At 49.4% G+C, this 23,100-nt stretch overlaps 1 protein-coding gene across 2 annotated transcripts in view; it reads right to left on the bottom strand.

Moving 5' to 3' along the window:
• Positions 1-2,384: 2,384 nt before the first annotated feature.
• The window catches only part of Susd4 (sushi domain containing 4), a 117,122-nt gene continuing 96,406 nt past the window's right edge, over positions 2,385-23,100 (bottom strand). Inside the window, exons 6-9 of one of the 2 annotated variants that reach the window (XM_051186493.1) lie at positions 8,692-8,890; positions 7,886-8,030; positions 4,679-5,061; positions 2,385-3,651 (exon numbers count right to left, since the gene is read on the bottom strand). In XM_051186493.1, coding sequence (XP_051042450.1) covers positions 3,623-3,651; positions 4,679-5,061; positions 7,886-8,030; positions 8,692-8,890 — 756 coding nt within the window. In that variant the 3' untranslated portion in view covers positions 2,385-3,622. The remainder of the gene's footprint in view (positions 3,652-4,678; positions 5,062-7,885; positions 8,031-8,691; positions 8,891-23,100) is intronic. The other variant, XM_051186494.1, reaches the window with a different exon arrangement.

The raw sequence follows: 23,100 nt of genomic DNA, 5'->3' as shown, positions 1-23,100 counted from the left end.
TCCAAACTCCACCTGCTAGACTTCTTTGGCCATTGCCCTCAGAGGAAATGGGACAGCCCTTCTGGGGCTACCAGACTCTCAGAACCCATGCACACAGCTCAGCTCTCAGGATGTTTCTGGCTTGATTTCAGGTAGCTAGTCTACTCTTTAATCACTCAGAATGATACATGGCAGGCACCTGGAGACTGGTTTCTCACCTAGTGCTGGGGACAGCACACTGCCCAATATGGCAGTTAACCACATGCATAGTGACACACTCTCTACATTAAGTTTTATGACTTCAGGGCCACCATGCTCAACATTAATCCTTACAAGGGGCCAACACTCTCTAGGGCCCTGTTTAGCTTGTCTTTACCTGCGGACTTTCCCCTTCGTCACCTTGGAAAATGCATGGGCATTAACTTTTATGCTTTAAATTGAAAATAGACAATAAAATTAAGGAAGCAGGTTAGTGATAATCTACAGGGCTGCCTGTGGAGATGAGTGCGTTCTCGGTCTCTGTGGGGGCGGAAGTGTTCTGGGGTTCTCCAGTCTTCCATGAGCAGAGATGGGCTGGGCTGCAATAAAGCACAGAGGTCTGATGGCCCATGTATTTATACAAAAGCTTAGTGTGCTGGGGCTGGGCTCCTGGGTGTACAATTCCAGGAACATAGTGGCTTATCTCCATCTCTCTGCTTTGGATAGCCCCTAATAAGCCTCATCTGCAAACACACTGGAGGGCAAAGGGACCAGGGCTGGTCAAAGGTATGTGGGAATGCACAGGGGAGTCATGTATATGACAGCCACTCCCCTACTCACACGGACCTGCAGGTACCATGTCTCCAATGCTCGGTGTCTGCGGGACTTAAATCAGTTGCTGTCCACAGCCTGTCGATGAAAGCAGGGGAAAACTATTCTAAATTTCTGCATGAAGAAACAAAGGCCCAATGAGGCTAGCAACTGATCCAAGTTCACAGCCAGGTGGTAGCAGAGGAGGCAGGTTATGAAGCCCACACTCTCCCATGATACTCTGGAGGTAGCCGCTAGAGCCTGAGGCTGTCTGAGTGGGAGGGGATTTGAATGCTTATGCAGAGGGAGGCTGGAATATGAGAACCCACTGGACCTAATGGGCTATGGACCAGGAGTCTTTGCATTTGATAATCTTGGTCTTGCTGGTGGTCGGGGACCATTTCTGCAGTAACAGAAGGCAGCCTTCTCCGTGTGCCAGTTGCTAAGCCGGGTGTAATTAGGTGGGAAAGGGCCTGATGCGCCCACACAGGCAAATCACAACCTTGCAATTAAGAAAAGCTACATGGCAATGAAGTGTGAAGATGCCTGCGACTTGTGCTGTGCTCATGATGGGGAGCCACTCAGCCAGAACTGGCCTGCTGTGCAGCAACTTGGATGAAGCACCCAGGTGGGCGCTGCCCAAGCCCTAGGGGAGCATCAGGGTTAGCCTGGCTCCCTCTTCCACAGCCAGGCTTGTTTCTGTACTGGGGAGGTCTGTGGAAGGTGGCCTCCTCCCTCGCACCTCGGGGACTTAAGGGTACTTAAAAGAATTGTGTTGGGACCACACCGTGCTTGGAATCTCAGAAGGGTTCTTTCTGTCTGAAGCAACTAGGGTAGGAAAATAAACCACAAATAACATCTGTGGCGGAAACAGTTGATGGGAACACGAAGTTGAGCGACGGCAGGCAGGGTCCAGGAGACTGGTCTGGGCATTGAGTGAGGCCGCAGCTGAGCAGCAGCGGCCTTCTCACCAGCCTGGGTGGGAACAACGCTGACCAACTCCTGGATGTCTGCTGCTGTCTTCCTGGGGCAACTCTGTCCTTGGTCCACAAGTCAGATGGCTGCCCTGCTGCTGGAGCGTTTATGGGAAAGAGGCAGGAATGGTCTCAGACAGCTGTGTGCCTCTCCCTACCTGCCTCATGGGAGAAGAAACTCTTACCGGGAGATCTCTCGGATACAACCTGCACCAGGAGGCATAGGACAGAGGACACGTGGGAATGGAGAGTCAAGGTCTGGTTCCCCGGGAGAGGCTGCCTATGGCAGGCCCGGTTTCCCGGGGCATACACCACCAGGGGGTGGCACTCCACCGCACATCAACTCCTGTGAATAAATGGAATCCAGAATATGGGACCGGGCTTCACCAGAGACAGCATGAGGCCTTCACTCAAGCAACCTGCAATCACCCCGTTGTAACCATGGGCTCAGCACCACTCACTACTGAAGGCACCGGGGCCATGGTGACCTTGTATCAGGCAGAGCAAAGCCCGCCCTGTTCATATGGTATCTCCTTCAGCGGTGTGTTCTGAATCCTATGTTTTATTTCCACTGCCCAGGATCACTGTCACGCCCTTCCCACCCTACCCTCTCCACTATTAAAGTCACACTTCAAGCTGTCATTTTCTTTTTAATTTTTAATCAGTCTGTGTCGAGAGAAAACAGGACTCGATCAAGCTCCCAGCCCTTGCTGCTCTGCCAGCACAGTGATTTTTATGGATGAGAGTTTTGTTTATATTTGTCTGAAACCCAGAGGAGGAATGGAAGCAACACCACAGACCTACATATATTTGAAGAGACGCTTTTGAACGGGTGGTTCTTTAAAATCAATTTCTTAGGCACAACACCCAGTGGGCGCCATGAGACCCTCACAGTAGGGATGCAGGGTGGCAGGCAGGCAGGGCCAGAGGTGGCTCGGGGCTGGGAGGTCAGCCTCCAGACTGCAGCACAAAAGAAAGCAGACTTACGCTTTCTTCAGATGCATAATGTGTTTTACAGAAACTTTCCGTTTTGGAAAATAAAAGTATGGTTAAGTTTTAGGGTCAGAGACAATGTGGTAACAACGACCCACAAGGAAGGCATGTGCGAGCAGATAAATGGGGGTGGAGTCTTTAAAACACCCAAACCAAACATTACCAATTCACTTGGTCCACCCCAAGATGCATCTGAACGTGTCTCACCATCCAGGCCATGGAGGGCAGCACAGAGCGGGGAGGGGGGGGAGGCTCTGCATGAGGAAATTTCCAGAAAGCAGAGTGGGCTTCTTTTTTCTTTCCTTTCTCATCCGAACCGCCGCATCATGCTTTGACAGTTGTCCCCGTGTAGAAGATGGTCTGAGTATTACGTGAGAGTCTTGCCTTGGGAGCCTGTCCCTTACTAATGAGGGCAGAGAAGGATCTGCTCCTGGGCTGGCTGGTTAACATGGGCTTTCTACAGAGACAGGCCTGTCCAGAGCGAGAGTTCCCTAGACAGTTCAAAGCAGATTTTAGAAGCGGAATTACACAATGTGACATGCTTTCAGAGGGGCAGGGAGTGCCAACAGGATATGTGATTCGTCAGGAGGGGTGTGGCACTGTCTCGTGCTCTGTAGCAAGAGACAGTCAACACTGTCATGGGGGTGATGCAGAGGGTCGTCCCCTCTGCCCTTTGTTCCCTCAGGACAAGTCCACTGAGAAGTATGACCACTGTTGGTATGCAGCCCCGCAGTCCTGTTGGAGATGTGTGGGATGGTCACTGTCCCCATGTAGATAGATTAGAAAATGCCCCGGTTTCCCCCAGCTCCGTCCTCTTGAGGCCTCACTCCAAGGTTCAAGGCTCTTTCCCCCACAGGGGACAGTGGCATTAGCAGGACTTCACACAGCTAGGGATCTTCTTCCATTAAAGGGATCTCTGGAAAGGAAAAGGTGGATATTTGCTTAGTACAACTGAAAACTACACCATCTGGGATTATGAGTCTCGTTAAAACTGCCCCTGTGCCAGAAATCAGGGAAGAAAGGAAAATGTTCAGTTCCATGCACCCACTGAAGGTCAAATAAAACACTATCTATTTGCTGAAGAACAGTTTGTGATTTTATATCCCGCTCATAAAAAGGACAATGTTAGACCACAGGCTCTCACATCACAGTCACCCGAGCCAACACGTTTCAAGCCCAGAGAAGCAGGGTGGAGCACAGGAAGGGCGCTCGCTCTGTGGGCTAGTGGCCCGTTTCTGTCCTGTGTCTGCCGTTTACTGTGGCCACACTCTGGAATCAATGTGATTTTACAGAGTGGCGCTGGGCCTCCTCCCCCTGGGAAGTGGAGACCTGATGACTCCAGTACATTTCACTGTTTTCATGGGCTATGTTCTTCCCCACGACGGGCACCTCTTTCCCTGCTTTTACAGTGGGTGATGTGACTTCTACGCACACAGTACTACTTCTCTGAGGTCAGGTAGGGATGTGGTACCCCGCGGGCGAGGCTGTCAGTGCTCCTCACTACACTGGCCTTCGAAAGCCTTCCAGTGAGCATGGCAGCACAGAGCCAGCTTTCTCTAAACCAGGTTTGAAAGGGGCCTGTGCTGGGGCCTGATGCACAAGTCTAGAATAGTCCTGGGCCTGTGTGTGGAGCTGTCCGGGGCAGCACCTTCAGAAGTCCTATTCAATTAAAGGACAGGAAGATAAAACCCCTGTATAACAGGAGGCATCAAAATCGATGTGCTGTCTACTCTTTAGCCTTTGAACTCCACGGCTTGGTACCTTTGGGACCGCATGAATTTTCTATCCCTGGGATTATTACTCACAAAATACTGATCATTCTTTGCCACAACTGGCCTGTCCACAGACCTACAAGCAGAGGCAGTGAGAAGCAGTGAGAGCAGGGTAAGACCCACGCCTCGACCCCATGCTGGGGAGCTAGCCACAGCTTAGCACATGCTTACCATCTGCAATGTCGATGCCTGGGCTGGTGGATGCCACCTCCCCTGCTGTGCTCGAAATCGTGTCAGGGGTGTCTGGGGCAGGGTGGCTGCCCCCTTGGCACACGGGGGCTGAATATAGACTCTGGAGCAGCTCAGAAGAGCCCGAGGTGCTGTCACAGGTTTCTGACTCCCCAGGGCCTGTGTCCGTGTCCCCGGAGCCAGGGTATGCTGGAGGGCTCTGGTCATCCACAGGTAAAGGACAGCCCTGGCCCACAGAGGCCAGGTACCTGGGGCCTAAGGCACTAGAGCCTCCATTCACAGCCTCATCGTAGGTTGGGAGCATGACGGGCACTCCATCCACTACCACAAAGTCAGGGTCACTGCTGGAACTTCTGGGAGGACCCCTGTGCAGAGGAAAGAGGGGAACACGTCAGGGTCCACCCCACTCCAGGAATGAGGCAGCAGGGAGAAACAGCCTCTTCCCTCGGTTGTTCCTGGCAGATTGCTACTCACTATGGCCTGGAGCTGCGGGAGGTTCTCCTTAGAGCGCTCTCTATCCTACCAGAGGGTGACACTAAGTGCCCAGAGGGCACAGCCTGTATGTGTTTATTAGTCCTCTTCTTTGTAAAAACAAAACAGAACAAAAGAAACAAACAAAACCATACCACTCAACTTTAGAGAGACAGACAAAACACAATAGAAAACTAAAAAGGCAGGCTATTAGTTACCCATCTGACTGTGTCATTCCAATTGCCCAGCTTCCTGGCCACCTCAGACCCAATGCTGCATTGTGGTCTGGAGAGCATCCATACAGTTGCTATGAGGGTTTTAGGTGGCAGAGAAGCTATCCCCACAGGTCCTCCCTCTCTGGTGGAGCACATGCACAGCCTGCTATCCCCACAGGTGCTCCCTCTCTGGTGGAGCACATGCACAACTCCTGGTCTGGCCTTTGTTTCTGATATCACATGAACACACCGGGGCACAGGACCTGCACCCATATGATCACCAGGCTCTGCTCCTGGCTCCAGAAGAGCCCAGAACAGTAAGTAAAGTAGCCAAGAGCTTGACTTCTTATTTCTTCTGCTGGGAACTGAAGATAGAAGAGGTCAGAGGATGACACAGCAGGAAGTGGACGTGATCTGTTTAGGTGAGATGATACCCAAAACCTGAGTGCTTCTGCGAGGGGACATGGAATGTCTGGACATGGCACTTGTAGGGGAGGGGCAGCATCAGCCTGTGCTCTTTATTAACACCAGAGGGACAACCTCAAGCCCATGGCTATTCGAAACATCTTGCAAAAGCTCAAGAGTTATGGCAGTTGCCTTCTTGCTCCAGTCCATAAAGGCTACCCAGAGAAGCCAAGAGAACACCTAGGCCTGCACTCCCTAGATGGTAGAGGAAGGAAGAAAGGAAGGAAGGGAGGGAGGAAGGAAGGAAGGAAGGAGGGAGGAAGGGAAGGGAGGGAGGGAAGGAAGGGAAAGGAAGGAGGGAGGGAGGCAGGCTTCCAGCCTGGCGCTGCTCATCCGGCCAGAACAAGCTGAGCTCCCTCCTCTCTGGCCTCCATGGTCTTCCATTAGCCTTCTTGGTTCACGCAGGACTCCTTGCTCCTTGCTTTCCTGGTGTCAGACCCGAGCAGGCAGATACCTGTGGTCATTTCTTACCCTAAGAGCCCATGCTTGGGCTACAGTCCCCTCTGCACAGCTCCAACCATGCCCTGTGACTTTCATATATGTTGACATTAAACACATGGGAGCTAGAAAGCAGTCACCTGTCGATGGCATGCCCTTGTGTACCTGTACCCTATACTCCATTTGGACAGATGACACAACTTGCCCTAAACAACTAAAGGAACTAAACAACTAAAGGGAAACCATCAAGTGAGTCTTGAGAGAAGTTCAAAGACATCTTGGTAGTACATATATTAGAAAACTTTTACAAGCATATATATTTAAAAAATAGCTTTGTGGGCCATCTGAAGGACCACTCACACATTATAAATCACAGCGGTGTAGTCTAGCTTTTTCTTGTGCCCCTTTGTCCTTCTTGAGAAACTGTAATTACTTAGAGATAGAACTTGGTCCCTTGATTAATAAGAAATAATGCTGAAGACACAGAGAGCAGGTGGAAGGTTTGAGGAGAAGAAAGGAAGGTTCTGGAACCACACCAAAAGCTTGGTGATGCCACTGGAGAAGTGCTGATAGACCTCTGGGCCTGGAAAGGACATAGTGACGCTGGCATCCCAGACACGTAGCTGACACGTAGCTGGAGAGAGTGAGGCACCTGCCGGGTGTGACCTATGGTGTTTCTGCTGCCAGGTTCAGGAGAACTGCTGAGGGAGATAAATCTGTGGGGGTATGTGAGGTTTGGGGAGGCTGCCACTCTTCTCCCTCTCCACATTCCTGGGAGGAGAGAGAGATGGGGTTGTACTGGAGGGAATGGAGTGGATTCCAGGAGCCTCCTTCTTACCTGAACCATAGTCTTTTTTTCTCCCAGAACCCCCCCCCCCTCTGCCTTCCTTTCCTTTTATGTTGTTTTTTGAAACAGGGTTTCTCATGTAGCCATGGCTGTCCTGGGACTCATTCTGTAGACCAGGCTGGCACAGAACTCACAGAGATCCACCTGCCTCTGCCTCCAGAGCACTGGGATTAAAGGCATGCACCACCACTACCTGGCTAGAACCTCAAATTTCTTGTTCTGATAATTAGGTACCATTGTGAGGGCAACTTAGGGATGAGGATAACTGGCTTGGAGGTAAAGAAAGCTGTGAGGTGACAAGGCTCAGCTGTAAGGACAGTCGCAGAGTGAGGAGGACACAGGTGTGAGGACACCAAGCTCAGCCCCCTGGTGCAGTCAAGGAAGATAGGAAATCCCTGTCTGAAGCCCCAGGTCCCATCCCAGGCCCTTTCCGGTTTCCCATTCATGGGCCTGCTCTCTCTTTTCCGAAGCGTCCTGTCCTGTTTTGACCTCTGCCATGTCACATCCCTGACCTTGATGCCTCTTCCAGATATGCCAGTCATCTTCTAGGGCCACAGCAGGTGGACCATGATGGAGGCTGCTCCTGATGGGGCATGCACAGCTGGCCTGGTCCTCTCCCAGGGTACCTGCTCTGGAATGGTCTGCCCAGGGAGGCAGGGATGAGGCCTGTCTCCATCATGGTGCTCTCTCTCTCTCTCTGACATGCAGACCTTTAAGTTTTGCCTTCATCTGTGCAATCTCTGCTGCACTGACCTTGGGGGGAAGTGAGCCTTGAACTTGGTTTGGAACATTCTTGCCAGGATGACGAGTAATAACACCAACAGCACGCTGGTGGCTGTGAATGCCACAATCTTCCACGTGGTCAGGAGGGTCTCGTGGGTGCTGGGCCACGTTTGCTCTGCCATGAGAGATAACAAAGCAAGACATGAGGTACCACGTTCCTTTGGTGGGTGGTCATCTGGTACATGAGGTATCCATGGTATGCCTCCTGGAACTCAACAGACATACCATCATCTAGTACATATATAAATCACGTTAGGACCCACACAACACTAAAACCTGTCTCTAGCATGGGTCCTGCTGGGTTGAAGACATCATTTACCAGGAGGCAGTGTAGCTTGGATACGTCTCCCCTTGTGTGAGGTAAGTTATTATCCACAATAATAGCATTCATATTTGAATGTGTGTCCCTCAATGGAAGAGAAGGGTGGGGTCATCCACTTCTCAGATGCCTGAGCCATGCACATAATTCTGATTACACCAAAGGGCCTGCATCCTTGCCAGTGGGTGATACCAAGGCTGTGAGAAACTGTGGAAGTTGAATTCTTCCCTGGGTGCCAGGGCTCTGATTCAGTTCTTAAATATTCCTGACCTTCTGGGAAAAACCTAGAAATCCTTGGCAGAGTCCAACACAGCCACCCATCTCCACAATGGTTCATTTCTATAGCATGGACCTGAGGCACATGATAAGGTAAGATGCCATTCAGAACACAGGCCACAGCTTAAAGCCTGCCCTCAAGAGGACCAGCCTCCCCCAAGGATGTAGACCCCAGTCTCACCTGATTTGATGCAGTAGACTTGGTAGGAAGGGAACCACTCTCCATACTGGCAGGTGATGTACTTATAGTCACTGGTGAGGCTGTAGCCAGGGTCACAGTAGAACTCTACCACGGTCCCGTGGTTGTAGCGCTCACAAGGCCTCGGGTGGCAGATGAAATCTCCGTGACTCACCATAGGAGGTAGCGGACAAACTTGGGCAGTTGGGGGAAATAAGAGTTTGAGAACCAAAGGGCTCCTGGGAGGGGCCCTTCAAACACAATACCGGCATGGCCAACAGACTAAGGTTTGGGGCCAGACACAGCCTATGCTTTCACAGGTGGTCAGTGGAAGCCTGCTAGGATATTCTGAGCACGAATGTTGTCATGTGGTGTTGTAAAGCACATCGTAAAGAGAGGCACGTCGTACGATGTGAAGAGTGTGCCTATTTAACAGATAGTATTAAGCTACTCTATTAATAATGCATGCTATTATGTGCCAGACAACCTAGTAAATAAAATTAAGATATTTATGGGCAAAATCTTTACCCAATGGCACAGTGCTGCTAAGTCTGCTTCTGTTACCCAAGAAGTCATCTGGAATTGTTCAAATCGAGGAGCCGTGGCCCCTACCTCACCCCCTCATGTCCTGCCAGGGTTTGGCCAATGACAGGCATGAAGGGACTCTCCTATTCTACTTGCAGGGTTAGCCTTGGCCCCTCCCACACAGGTGCCACCAGGGTCCTAGGCTTTCTTCTGTCAACACAGCATGCGGCCTTAGATGAGTCCCTTCACCCTCTCAGCCCTGGTCTCCTCCATTAAGTGCATCAAGTGGAAGCCTGTTCTGCTCTTGATGATGTTTAAGGGTTTTCTGACCCATGTTTATGACGCTAGGGGAAGAAGGTTGTTTTCCATCTCCCACCTTTGAAATCACATCCGGACTACATTTCTGACACTGGACAGATAGTTTTAGAGGAGCTGGCTGTTTATTCATCGAATGCCACAAAGTACTCTTCTGTCTGCAGAAGGACACAGAACTAAATAGCATGCCACTTAAACACTCCTCAGGAGATCACCAGACCACATTCTACCATTGCCTGGCTTTCTGATCACACCTCAGAAAACTACTAGAAACAGGTTGAAAACCAGGACAGATAAACCCAAAAGTGAGTCAACTTGTGGGACCCTTCCTAGGAACAGCCAAGTATTGTGGCTACCCTGACACCCCGCACCACACCTCAAATTGGCCAAAGCTTTTAGAGAGAGCATATGGTGTGTGTTCCTCCAGCTGGATAACAAGATGGGCCCCTGGGGGTGGAGGATTCCCAAGGTGTGCCCCTGTCAGGCACTTATCTCTGACCCTGCACACATGCTACAATGTAGCAAAGATGAAGAGATAAGCTAAGAGAAGCAGCAAGTGGTGAGGCTTGCTTTAGAGGCGGGCACAGAACTAAACTCAGGCAGAATGACTCAGCAGCCAAGGGTCCTGAGCGAGTCCCTTCTCATCTCAGTGCCCTTATGAAGCCAGGGGTGTCTGAGAGCTGTCCTTAGGAATGCTGTGAGGCCTTAGTTCACAGCCAGCTTGTAATAGTGGATCTGTGGGGTTGGCTAGGACCGGAGTGTTAGAGGAACTCAATAAAGAGGTAGAAAAATGGCAAAGGCAACTGGGAAGTTACAAGATTAGCAGCAACAGGCCGCTGCTGCTCCTAGCTGGTTGGAAGAAGGGGTTACTAGGGCCCCAGTAGAAAGCAGAATGGTGGAGGTCTAGCTTGGAGAAAAGCTGGAGCCAAAAGAAATGCCTCTAGGGCAGAGAGAGTGGAGAGCACCTGGAGCAGCTTTCAGCAGGAAGTCTAAAAAGTCAGGTCTGTAGCAGGCAGCCCAGCTGGAACATGGACCCAGGGATGGAGCTGAGGCTAGGGATGTGCACAGCTAGATGGTGTCTGATGAGAGGATCCTCCAGGTAGGCACAGGAAAAACTGGAGTTTGAGTTTTGACTTAACACTGAGCTTTCTGTTGTCTGGGGTGTCCCCTGGGCTGGACCATGCCCTCCTCTGTACTGCCCACACCATGGCACAATAATCCATGTATTGCTGTTTTTGTTTCCCCAAAGGGCTCTCTGTCCAGGCTGGCTACCCACAGGGTGCTCAGAAGGTAAGCAAGACGGCCAGCAAGGATGGCTGGTGAGCAGGAAGAACAGAGAAAAGGTACCCAAAATGTCCACACCTCTGAGGACTACAGAGATGCAATAGTATAGCCTCCTCACTTAGTTCTCCTCTGTGTTACCGTCTCCCCACTGGATCCTGGGAGGGTGAGGGGAAGGGTGGTCCCCGTGGCTGACAGGACCAATTGTCTGTTGAGGGCCCCTGCACTGCTGTGAGTGCTGTACATGAGTGGAGACTGTTCCTGTGGGCAAAGGTATATGAAGTGTCTGTCTACCAACCGATGAACAGATAAAGGAAATGTGATATTTCCTATGGAACGTCACTCAGATGTTAAAAGGTGAACTCTGTGGAGGGGCTGAAGGGGGGCAGCCATGAAGAAGATGAGAGGGGTTGGTGGTTTTGGAGGAGGAGCTGGATCTGGGCACAAGCCTGAGTAGCTCCAAGGCCAGGCGAGGCAGTAGAAAGACAGGCAGATAATCACACACACACACACATACACACACACACACACACACACACACACACACACACACACACCCAGTGTGGAACAGTATAACCTATGTTCTCCAGTGCTTTAAAACTCTTCCAAGTCATGAGCCCCATTCCTTTCACTGATCCTTTCGTTCTCACGTCTTCCGTAGGCTCACACAGTCCACAGATGTTTTCCTTGTAGGAAAGGGCTGACCCTGAGATTATGCATCCACCTCTACCCCACGTGGATAGTGCCAGAGGTTGCTTGCTGCTCACCATGAGCCACAATGCTCTTTTAGAGTATTATTCTAGCCTGCATTGCTGAGGGTCCTGTACCTGTATAGGCTCTAGTCAATGGACTGTGACTAGATGTTAACACACAGCAACTGATACCATGAGGCCGGGCTAGACCCATGAGTGTCTTCCCTATTAGCTAGAATGGAAATGATTTCCCAACGCGATCTGAAGGCAGCAGAGAACAGGACACCTTGTGAGGAGACGATGTACTAACTGACCAACACTTGCACCACATGGCATCATGAACACAGATTTTGTTTTGTTTGCACCACAGACTGTCCCTTGCGAACTTTCACACAGTCCCAGTTTACCTTACACCTGGCATAAGGAGTAATGAACAGGGACCAGACTGCTTAGTGAATCAAAACAATGGGCACTCTGATGTGTTCAATGCGGTGACCACAGCTGGCATTCACCCTCGCTGTCATAGCAACACTGCATCTGAACAGTGTCTTTTAAAACAAGACTTATTTTTATTTTATGGACACTAGCATTTGTCTGCTAGTGTCTGTGTGATGGTGACTAATTCTCTGCAACTAGAGTTACAGACAGTTGTGAGCTGCCATATATGGGTTCTGGGATTGAACCAGGGTCCTCTGGAAGAGGAGTCAATGTTCCTGACAGCTGAACTATCTCTCCAGCCCCTTGAACAGTATCTTAATGCTTTAAGCCAGTGGCTCCTCAGCCCCTCAGAGGAACTCTGCCTAATTGGTCAGAGCTGGTCTTGGCTAGCTCTTAAGAGCCCATCTGGTAATTCTAATGGGCAATCCAAGTTAAGATGCTCTGCTCTGTGCAGTTGTGATAGACAGCTAAGGAAAACCAACTTCTTTTACTCACCAACAGCTGAATGCAAGCTCGGTACACTCATGCTCTAAAGCTGGTGTGAACTACACTGCCATGGTATCTTGTCTGATCATCTTTTATTAAACTCTTACTGTTGAAACTGGCCCACCATCATTGGATGAGCCAGAAGCACATTAGAAATGCAGGCTCCAGCCACACCCTAACCCACTAAATCAGAAGCTGTGTTAGAGGAATACCCTGGTGAGTCACTCACAATGAAGATGGGAAAGCTAAGGAAACTTTGAAGATGGGCCTAGAGGGCAGAAGCAAAGGTGGTACTTCATGCCATAATCTGGCCTTGAAGAGCAAAGCATTGTGGGAAAATATTCATGATTCTGTGTGTTGACATTACCTCCAGGCAGCCTGCTGTATCATCTATAAAGTTCTGCAAGGGCTATGCTTTCAGGTAGATGTGTACACAAACACTCAGCCTCTGCCCCTCAAAATATCCGCAGGCCTTTAGAAGCCCAAACTGACATTGTGGCAGCTGTCCCAGGGAGACCCAAGTTTAGGTAACAAATTCAGGAAGCTGTATGGACCCCTGTATGCCAAAGTCATAGCTGTTTCCAAGGCGACATCTGAAACTTTGCTTTTAGCTCAAGGAAGATCAATAAACCTTATACAGCACATTACATTTTCCACTTTTGTTGTAGCAACACAGAAGGCCAATAAATGTGTTCACCCAATGAAGCAAATGACCATGTGGCTGGGTTCTGCTTGTTCCCAGGCTGGATGGAATATGGTGTTCACCTGCTCTGAGATATGCTAAAAGATGCAGTTCAAGATCAATATGACCCAGTAGCCTCCAGGGAGAGGCCGTGATCTGCTCTCTAGTTCAGAGTCACTGCAATGGGGTGCTCCCGAAGAAATACAGCATGCAACTCATAACAAGTGTTAGATTTCAGTGTAAAAACAAAAACGGGCTTCACAGAAGCAATGTGCTGTGTGTCTGGTGTCGCAGCCATGTAGAGCCAGGTGAGGCAGCTGGTGGGAACCTGCGATTTACTGACATGAGTCTTTGCAGCAGGGAAAGATGGGCTGAAATCAAATGCTAATGTGTTTCTGTGCTCCAAGGATGCAGATATTCCCTGAAATGACAGGAGCCTCAGTTAACTTGAGAGTAGTCCTAGCCACAGCCAGGTGAGAATACATCTTTGTGTTAGAGTGTTCTGAAGTCTGGGCACCCTTTTCAACTCCTGCCCTTCTACAGTTGGGATTCCCAGTGGCAATCAAGGCTTCTTTATTTCTTTAAGAGAGAAATCAGTCAGGGGCTCAGGATGAAAGGGAAGAGTGTGTTCCACAAGGTAGACCAGAAATCGCACACAAGAAAGTGTTTGTTGCTCATCTTTTCTGCCCCTCTTAGCAGTTCCCAAAAGCCTGCACCACCAGAGACCGTGTGAGGTTCAAGGTTGCTATCCTGGTAATTCTCAAAGCCCCCTCCACAAACTAGACCAAGGTGGCACACAAATGAATCAGTGTGGATTTTCTGAATCTCAAACTTTTTGTTTGTTTCTTTTTGAGACAGGATCTCACTGTGTAGCCCAGGCTTCCCCGAATCCTCTCCTCTCCTCCTCTCCCCTGTCCTCACTTCCCCTCATTTCTCTTCTTTGGATTTCCCTTAATTATAATAGAGAGTTTGCTTAAAAACACAGAGCGGTGAACGTTTTAAGTGTCACAAGGTTACAGATAGGAATCCAGCAGTTACAGTGTTCCTCGTCAGTTATTTCACATTACCTGCTGTTCCCTAAATTAAAAAAGAAAGGGAAGGAAGGAAGGACAGAAACAGTGCTGGTCTTGAAGGGAACACAAGATGAAGTATTACAACTTTATAAACAAATTAAGTCTAGCACTTTTAAAATAAGTACTAACAGCCCTTCATAAGTGTGACCGCACTGAGGGCTGAATACAGTTCACCGGTACAGTGCAGGTAACAGCAGCATTCGAAGATCTCACCTGTGCCCAGTAGCCTGCATAGCGCACATCCGTTTGGTTCAGGATTCTATACTCAAGGCTGAAAAGAAATCTCTTAGGTACCACAAGCTTTAGGCCATAGGTGGGAGGGACATCAGTATGTCTGAGTCAGACGGAGTTCTTCTGACAGACAAACTGATACCATTTTCAGTCCAAACCAGAGCCTTCCAGGCCATGGGAACCTGTGACTACAGGCTTAGGGTGCATCTCTGAATTGACCAAAGCTATTCAGGTAAAGTGCCAGCAACAGGTGAGAAATGGCAGCCTAAGTTCCCCACTGTGGACACTGGTTTAGCAACCATGGTAATCTAGGGCAACTCAGCGTGGTGAAAACAGGGTTTGCTTTATTTTTTTCGTTGACTTATTTGTGTGTGGAGGAAAGAGAGCAACCTGTGGGAGTCGGTGCTTTCCTTCAACCGTGTGAGTTGCAGGCACTAAGCTCAGGTCATCAGACCTGGCAGCAAGCACCCTGACCTGTTGGGGCATCTTGCTGCCCTACTTGTATCATCATTCTTAACACACACCCAGGAAAGGGCCCAACGCAGGGCGTGTCTATATGTATTACGTCTTCCTCTTGCCAGTATTCAAAACACTAAAGATTAGTCCTCTCCGGTGTGGTTCTTATGGACACTCACAGGCACACTGTGGTGATTGAAAGAAAATGGCCCTCAAAGGGAGTGGCACTATTAGGAGGTGTGGCCTTGTTGGAGGAAGTGTGTCACTGGGTGGGCGGACCTTTCTCAAGCCTCCCTCTGTGTGACAGTCAGTCATCTTCCTGTCGCCTTCTGGTCAATGTGTACCATGTGTGCATGCTGCCATGTTCCCCATCATGATGATGATGAACTGAACCGCCAAAACTGTAAGCCACCCCTCAGTTCAATGTTTTCTTTGTAAGAGTTGCCATAGTCATGGCGTCTCTTCACCACAAAAAAAAAAAAAAAAAAAAAAAAAAAAAAAAATCCTAACTAAGGCAGTCACTGACGTGCTTTCTTGTGAGCCCACCCATCTTTACAATGAACCTTAACAGGTACAGCCATTTAACAGAAAGAAACACCTAGCAGCAGGCTCAGCAGGCAACAAGTGATGTCAAGAAAGCAATCAGATGCTTTTCTAATCCTTTAGCACTTATCAGCTGTCAAGATCAAAGGTCATTTCCTACCAGAAGATTCCACCTTCTGGTCCCAGCTTCTCAGGGAGCCCACATGGTCCTCTCGCCTCAGCCTCCCAAGTTGAGGCTTGAGTTTTTGTGCCATCATTTCTTTTTTCTTGTTCTGATGTTATTGAAAATCCTAGCAGATGAGGAAACAGTGATGACAAGAGGCAGTCATTGGTCCCGTGTGAGCGTATATACATGTGTGTATGCACACTTGGATGTGGGTGTAGGTTACACAGGGAAAATAGCTACATCTCAGTCTATACGCAGTGCTTCTAAAATTCATGTTAGAATTAAGTGCACCAGTATTCTGCAAGAAAAAGCAAATGCAATTCTGTGAAAAGCACTACAGTTCTATGGCATATGAACAAATCTTGAGAAGCACTGGAGAATGAAAAAGAACAAAGTGTATGAGAGAGAACAGGAAAGAAGGGAAACGGAAAAGACAGAACAAATCATGTTGTAATGAGTCTCCAGGCAGCTTCCCTGTTTGTACTGTGTGAATGGCCTTGGGCTCTGGTCTTGGCTCAGATCAGGAGTAACCACTGGACCTTGGGGGTTTTCTGTTCTGTTTTATGTTCATTTGATGGACTTTATTTTCACTATTTTTTGGGGGGGGGGCTTTAGTTTCTGTCATCTGGAGAACAGGGATGGCACTGTCTTATAAAGTCCTTGTGACGCAGACATCACCATCCCTGTCTAAACAAGCAATCGCAGAATGTCCGGCTCAAAAGCAGATGCTCAAGAGAAAGAGGCAGCTGATATTTTTTAGCCACACTATGAGAAGTAAGAGAAAATGCCAGTGGTGATTGCAAAAGCCACATTCCATAAGCCACCTACTACGTGGGCCACATGGGTATTTAGCTCACTAATTCTGACAAAGAGTTTGCAGAGCAAGGCTTGTTATGCCTTGATCACCCACACCTTGTAAAGATAGGGTCTCTCGCTGAACTTGGGGTTTTGCCATTTTCAGTGAGTCCCCCAGGATCTGTCTGTCTACCTCTGCCTCCCACCCCAGTACTGAGATGACAGATCCACCCCACTGCAGCTTGCTTGTATGTAGATGCTGAATTCAGTCCCTCATGCTTGCACAGAGAGCGTCTGACCCACTGAGCTGTCTCCCCATGCCTGCACTGAGTTCTTACCCATCAAGGAACAAAGCTGCTAGAATGTGCCCAAAGCCTAGACTTTTGTTCACACCTGTTTCCAGGAGGAATGTGAGCTACAGACAAGATAATGTCTTCTCCAAATTCTTTCAAGTCATAGGAAGCTGGGAGCCATTTAGAGTTAGGCAGGATTTTTGTACAACACCAGACCTCCAGTATAAAAGGAGAAAATGAAAGCTAGGTAGGTAGGACTTCGAGTAATCATAGCACTTGTGGATGAGGTTAAAGATCAGCCTGGGTTACACGGGAGACCCTGTGCTAGTGAGCTTTTTTGTTGCCGATGGAAACAGTGGAAGAGAGGAAGAATGTTCTTTGGTTAATGGTTTATGCAGCAGTTCTAAGCCTTCCTAACTCTGTGACCCTTTAATCCAGGTCCTCATGTTCTGACACCTCCCATCATAAATTATTTTCATTGCTACTTCATAACTCTAATTTTGCTACTGTTATGAATCGTGATGCAGAGTTCTGTGTTTTCTGGTGGTCTTAGGCAATTACTGAGAAAGGTTGAGAACCATTGGTTTAGGGGATACAGCCCCCTCACCCCACCCCACCCAGGCACCAAAGGCATTGTGGCAATGGCAATGGCAGGCAGCTGGCTGCATGGCTTCAGCAGTCAGGAAGAAAACCCAGCCCACACCCCAGTCAGCTGTACCCAAGGTCCTACATCTGACAGCTGGGCCATATCCAGAGAGTTCAAGAGTGTTCCAAGTCAGGATTGCGGGTTGGGAATCACGCATAGGAGCCTGCCTATAGGGAACATTCCTTATTCAAACTGCAACAGGCCCTGTCTACAAACAAACAAAGGCTGGGCAGGAGAGACAGGTCTGACAGTAAAGTGCTTGCTGCTCAAGTTGATAAACAGAACCCACAGAGCTAGAGAGGTGGAGACAGGTGGATGTTTAGCGTATACTCCTTAGCCAGCCTTGACTTCGCTGTGATCTCTAGGCTGACAAAAGGCACTGTCAAAAATGTAAGGTGTGCAGGGTCTGGTGGGCCATTTACCGCCTCCCATCCGAATGTCTAGCACCTCTGGAGGGAGTGGAAGGCGACTGTGGGGATTCCTGAAGGGCTGTGGGGAAGGGGGGGAGCTAGTAAAGAGAAGGAAAAGAAAACAACCAGGAGGAATGGCCCCAAAGCACTCTGCCAGGCTCGCGTGGCCCCAGGGTGATGGTGATGGAAAGAATTTATTACTTTCTGTGTTGTACCTGATTGCAAGGGGTTTTATTACTATGAAATACAAGTCATCTAACGTCCTAGGGAGGGGCGGAGGAAATAAATTCTGCCTGCAGCAGAGCTGGAGGAGATTTTAGGGTTTAAGGACAAACACAGAGAGTTTCCCACTTGTAGTGGCCATCTATATCTCGACCATAATGAAGTCGCCCCTCTTGGGAGGGGCTCAAAGCTCTGGTCACAGCCGATGACTTCTTTCTGCATCTTCCAGGGAGCTGACACATAAGCCCTGCAAAACAAAGGCTTTTTCATCTGCAGAGCTGAGAGGATGGGAAGGACTGCAGGGCCACGGAGGGCCATGTTTTAGTGAGAGTCCTGAACATGGCAAAGGGAGCATTTCTCCCATCTGCCCCCAAAAGGAACCCCAGGACAAGTGGCTTGCCAGGTGAGAGTGGAGGGCTGGGCTGTGAGGAGGCAGGCTCTGGTCTGGCAGGGGTGATTTTCCTTTGGGGTCCTCACCGTGGAGGAAGAGCCACCTGTCCTGTTCCTTTGACCTCAGATGAAATTTCTCCCCTAAATGATGTTTAAAAAGAAAAGTATTTCATTGTCAAAGTCCAGAGGAGATGGAGGCTGATGGTCACATTTCAATAGGACAAAAGGAAAGAAAGAAGACAAGGCAGGCAGGTTCTGCCAAGGGACCAAGACTGGGAAGAGGAGGAAGGAGAGTTTGGGCCCATCGGAGAGTTGTAATAGTAACAGGAAGTTAGGCTAGAAACCAACAGCAGAAAAGCCCAAGGTCTTGGGTCTGCTTGAAAAACAGAAAGAACGTCTTCTTGTTTGTTTGGTGTTGTGTGTGTGTGTGTGTGTGTGTGTGTGTGTGTGTGTGTGTGTGCGCGTGCATTTTGCCTGCATGTCTGTGCACCACAAGCCTGCAGTGCCTGAGGGCGCCAGAAGAGGGCATCAGATCTCCTGTGAATGGAGTTACAAAGGGTTATGAGCCACTGAGAATGTAACCCTGGCTCTTTGGAGAGCAGTCAACCATTGGAGTCATCTCTCCAGCCCCAAAATGTGTGCTTTTAAAAGAAAAAGGTCAGTGTTTCTAATTCAATATAGGCAGAAAAAGAGAAGGGGAAGAGGAGGAGGGAAAAGAGCAGGGAAAGGGGGAGGGTAGAAAAAGAGGGTGGGGGAGGAGGAGATTGTTGTTAACGTTAGGGCAAAGTTTCTCTGAAGCACAAGCTTCTGTGGCTCGAGGAAAGTGGAACACATGGGCGGCAATAACTCACCCTAGAAAGGAAGAAAATCTTAGGTGCAGCAATTGTGCAGAATGCTGGTGTGGCATGCAAGCAGCTATTTTCTCATAATCGCTCTGCTGTCATGTAGAGCAGTGCATGGAAAAAGCATTAGGATAATTTACTATGGCTTATAAACAATAAATTAATAGGATGGCTTTTGAGTTTGCATATCCTGCTAAGACAATACCTCCTTGGGGTCACTGGCAAGGAGGCTGTCAGGCAGGTAGTGCCAGTGACAGGCATTTCACTGTGAGGGCACAAAGGGGTAAAGGGGATGACATCACTAGCATGTGTGTCCAGACCAGACCATCTGTGCTCACAACTGACCACTGAGTTCAGACAGTACTTCAAGAGGCGATGCCTAACATGGAGCAAGCCCAGCATTTCCTCCTTCCCAGGCCCAGGAAACACATGCTTGTCTTCAAAAGCAAACAAAAATTCTTCTGTTTTTGAGAATAAGATCCCCAAATGCCATCCGACCTTGACTGGTGTAAGCCAGGCTCTTGACTGAGGTCATAAATTAACCATCACTTGCTCAGCTGAAGCCTGGCAGTCTGAGAAGAGGCCCCAGGATTTTTATGATGCCAGCAAATCATTCCTCTACTCTCAAGAAGGCAGAACTCAGGGTACATCTTCCATATTTTTATGGCTAAGCGTGATGGCACAAAGTTGTTCATCTCAGCACTTCTGAGGCAGAGGCAGGAGGTTTGCTGCAAGTTTGGAGCCAGCTTCAGCTACATACAGACCAATTTCTAGGCCAACCAGGGCTACACAAAAGACAAAACAACACACTAACAAACCAAAACATAAAGAAACAGGACCAAAACTCTTCTTTCAAAAAATCTTGAGAAGGAACACACTATGTAAAACAAAACAAAACAAAACATCAAATAGAGCTGGTTGGAAGAGGGCCAGCCTGGGACAAAGCTACAGGGAATAAGCACTCTTTTGCTAGGAGCCTCTCTGGGCCTCAGAGCCCAGAGGACAGTAATCCCAAACCACCTGACCCAAGAGTGAAGTGGTGGAGAAGGGGATAGCTTGGGGCAAGCAGGTAAATCCGAAGGCCTCCTCCCACTTCCTGTGACTAGGTGCCCCACTGCTATGTCTGGGAAAGAGGAGAGAAAACAGGCATCCTCTGCTCTTCACTTCTGCTGATTCAATCTGATATTGCATCCAGCTGCTGCCAGGATGGCCGGTGAGTCTGCGGGGAGCCTCGAGGGCCAGAAGAGGCTAATGGAGACTGTGCCCTGGCCAGCTGGTCTACTCAGAGGGTGGGAAGCTGTGGGGGAGGGGCTGGGTGACCGCTTGGTCATTGCTATTATCACCACAGCTGAGGGGAGCAAGACTTGAATCCTAATAAGCAGAGCCCCAAGCAGTTCCATACAACTCTGGATGGCACTGGAGCTTTATCTGGGAAGGAGAGAGGAAAGAAAGGAAAGGAACTCCCTGCTGAACAAGGTATGAGGGTCATGGGGACAACCACAGGCCATTACCCACCACCCCATACACACAAACACCTGAAACACTTGCATACTAAAACCTCACACTGCAGTGAGCTTCAGTGATGGATAAGGAAGGTGCTAGAAAGACAATGGGAAGTTCAGGGAAAGTGCGCCACCTTGTGGCAGGGCTGCTTCTTCCTTTAGGTGGTACCAAGGCCAAGGGTAGTTACCCAGCCTGCTTCCTTGCTATAAAAAGACTTAGTACTTAGAATGCCTCAAGGCTGAAGAAAGATGACAAAGTGCATGCCTGCTTCTCAGATGACCCTCCACAGCAGGCAGGATGGACAGCTGCTCCTAGTGGGGGAAGGCTGACTGACTGTGACGGTGAGTTGTTTGGCCTCCCCAAGGGGACATGCATGACCAAAACCAAAGACACTTGCCTCCCACCCCTCAGAGGCAGCCCAAGCGAGGGACCCTCCCTGGGAAGAGTGTGCCCTGGTAAAGAACAGTCAGGAGGGGGCCTCTGGGTCCTAGAGAGCTAAGGTATGGTGTCAGAAGGCCTGGGTTTCAAGAGACACGCGTTTGGGAATGTGACTTTTCTTCCTGCTCTACTTCAAGCCCAGACAGAGTAGAGAATTGCAGTGAATTCAGCCAAGATCCAATACGAGGCCTGGGGAAGGGCAGGAGCCCTCTGCAGCTGCCACCACACCTGCTTCATACTGTGACTGGGATGTGATAACAGAATAAAGGCACCACTGTGTGTGTGGCTTGGTGGAAGCTGCCTCGCAATGACAAGAGATCTAAGGCAGGCTGGGGTGTGAGAACGTGCTTGGGGGCTGCAAGGAAGGAGAGGAACTACCTTCTATTCTAGCAAGGAGCTGCTCCAAGAATAGTGACCTTCGGGTACTATTTCCTTCTGCTCAAGAATGCCAGTATAGAAGGGAGAGGTGGTGGAGAAGCATGGCCCCTCCCCCAGGATAGTGCTCAGTCATGTCAGAGCCTGGGGCTGTGTGTGGGGACTTCAATGGGCACAGCACTTCCAGAGGCAAGGCCATAGCCAAGCCATCTCCAAAGTTCCCATTCATCCCCATAGAGGAGGTGTTCCAATGCGGCAGGGTAGCGAGGGTGAGAGAGGTAGTGACGAAGTCTATGGTTTTGTCTTCTGTGAACCCTAATTCAAAATGAGCACCAGGAAGCGAGCAATGGTAGCACAGGCCTGTAAATCTCAGCTCCAGAAGCTGAGGTGACTTTTCTTCTGCCATTTCCTTTGTTCTCAAACTCCTAGGTGGGATTCTCTGTAGAGAACTAAGCTACACATCTAATCTAAGCCTTTCTTATTTGGACACCAGGGATGAAAGAGAGAGATTCCAAGTCCCCCTTGCTTGCCAGATGAGAGGCAGCAGAAGCTGACCCACATGAAGCACAGGACCCTACCTCTGGCTTAAAGAAGTGAGCTGGAGACAGCGGGTTTCATCATGGGCCATGATTGGCAGCCACCTTCCTGGGAAGAGGCTGGACCCACAGCGCTCTCAGTTTTCCACCTAACTCCCTGGGGGGGGGGGGTGAGAGTGGGGCACAGGGTGAGTGAGGATGGGCTGCCTGTCTCCCAGGAGCTCTCTGCTGCAGGCAAAGGAGGTCTGTTACCAGATGCTCAGACTCCTGCCGCCTCGCCTCTCCTTTGAAGTCTCTGGGTGCTTCTCCTGGCGGGAGAAATCACTGCAGGCATCTCTTAGGCTGGCAGCCTCTGGTACCTGAATGTGTTTTGACTTGGGAACAAAGTACTCTACAAAATGAGTCCCTACATCCAAGCTGGCATTGAGCTGTGATCTCAAATTGGAACCTTTCAAGTTATTTAACATTTGGCCAAACAGGGTTCTTCCTTTTCTTGTTTATCCTCCTTTTCTTATGAAAAAAATGCTGGCCTAAAAGGCCCCTGGGCACCAGGGGGCTCTCAGGAGACCACAGGGCAGCTTGCTCGGTGACTGAACCCATCACTGATTACACCTCCCACTCTCTGAGTGAGCTGGGCCACGCATAGGCACAGGGAATCACTCCGGGCTCATGATTCAGAAGCCTAGTCAGCTTTGCTGCTGGCACAAACGCCAGGCACGAGGCTAAGGCAGCCTCTGCTCAAATCATCACAGACAATGCAATAGAATAGCCCTTCTCAACCTGTGGGTCTTGACCCCCAAAGACCTTCAGAAAACACAGATGTTTATATTATGATTCATAACAGTAGCAGAGTTACAGTTATGAAGTCACAATGAAAATAATTTTATGGTCACCACAATACCAGGAATTGTATTAAAGGATCACAGAGTAAGGAAGATTGAGAACCATTGTCTAGAGCGATCTGCTTGCTCCTCTTGGGGCTAATCCAATGGACAAACATATCAACCTCTCTAGAGATGACCCACCCAGCAACAAGCAGCCCACCAGCACAGCCCTCTCAACCCCCTCTCAGAA

This window comes from Phodopus roborovskii, unplaced genomic scaffold (genome assembly GCF_943737965.1).
Source record: "Phodopus roborovskii unplaced genomic scaffold, PHOROB, whole genome shotgun sequence".
NCBI classification, from domain to species: domain Eukaryota; kingdom Metazoa; phylum Chordata; class Mammalia; order Rodentia; family Cricetidae; genus Phodopus; species Phodopus roborovskii.
This window is presented reverse-complemented; position numbering and strand designations above follow the sequence as displayed.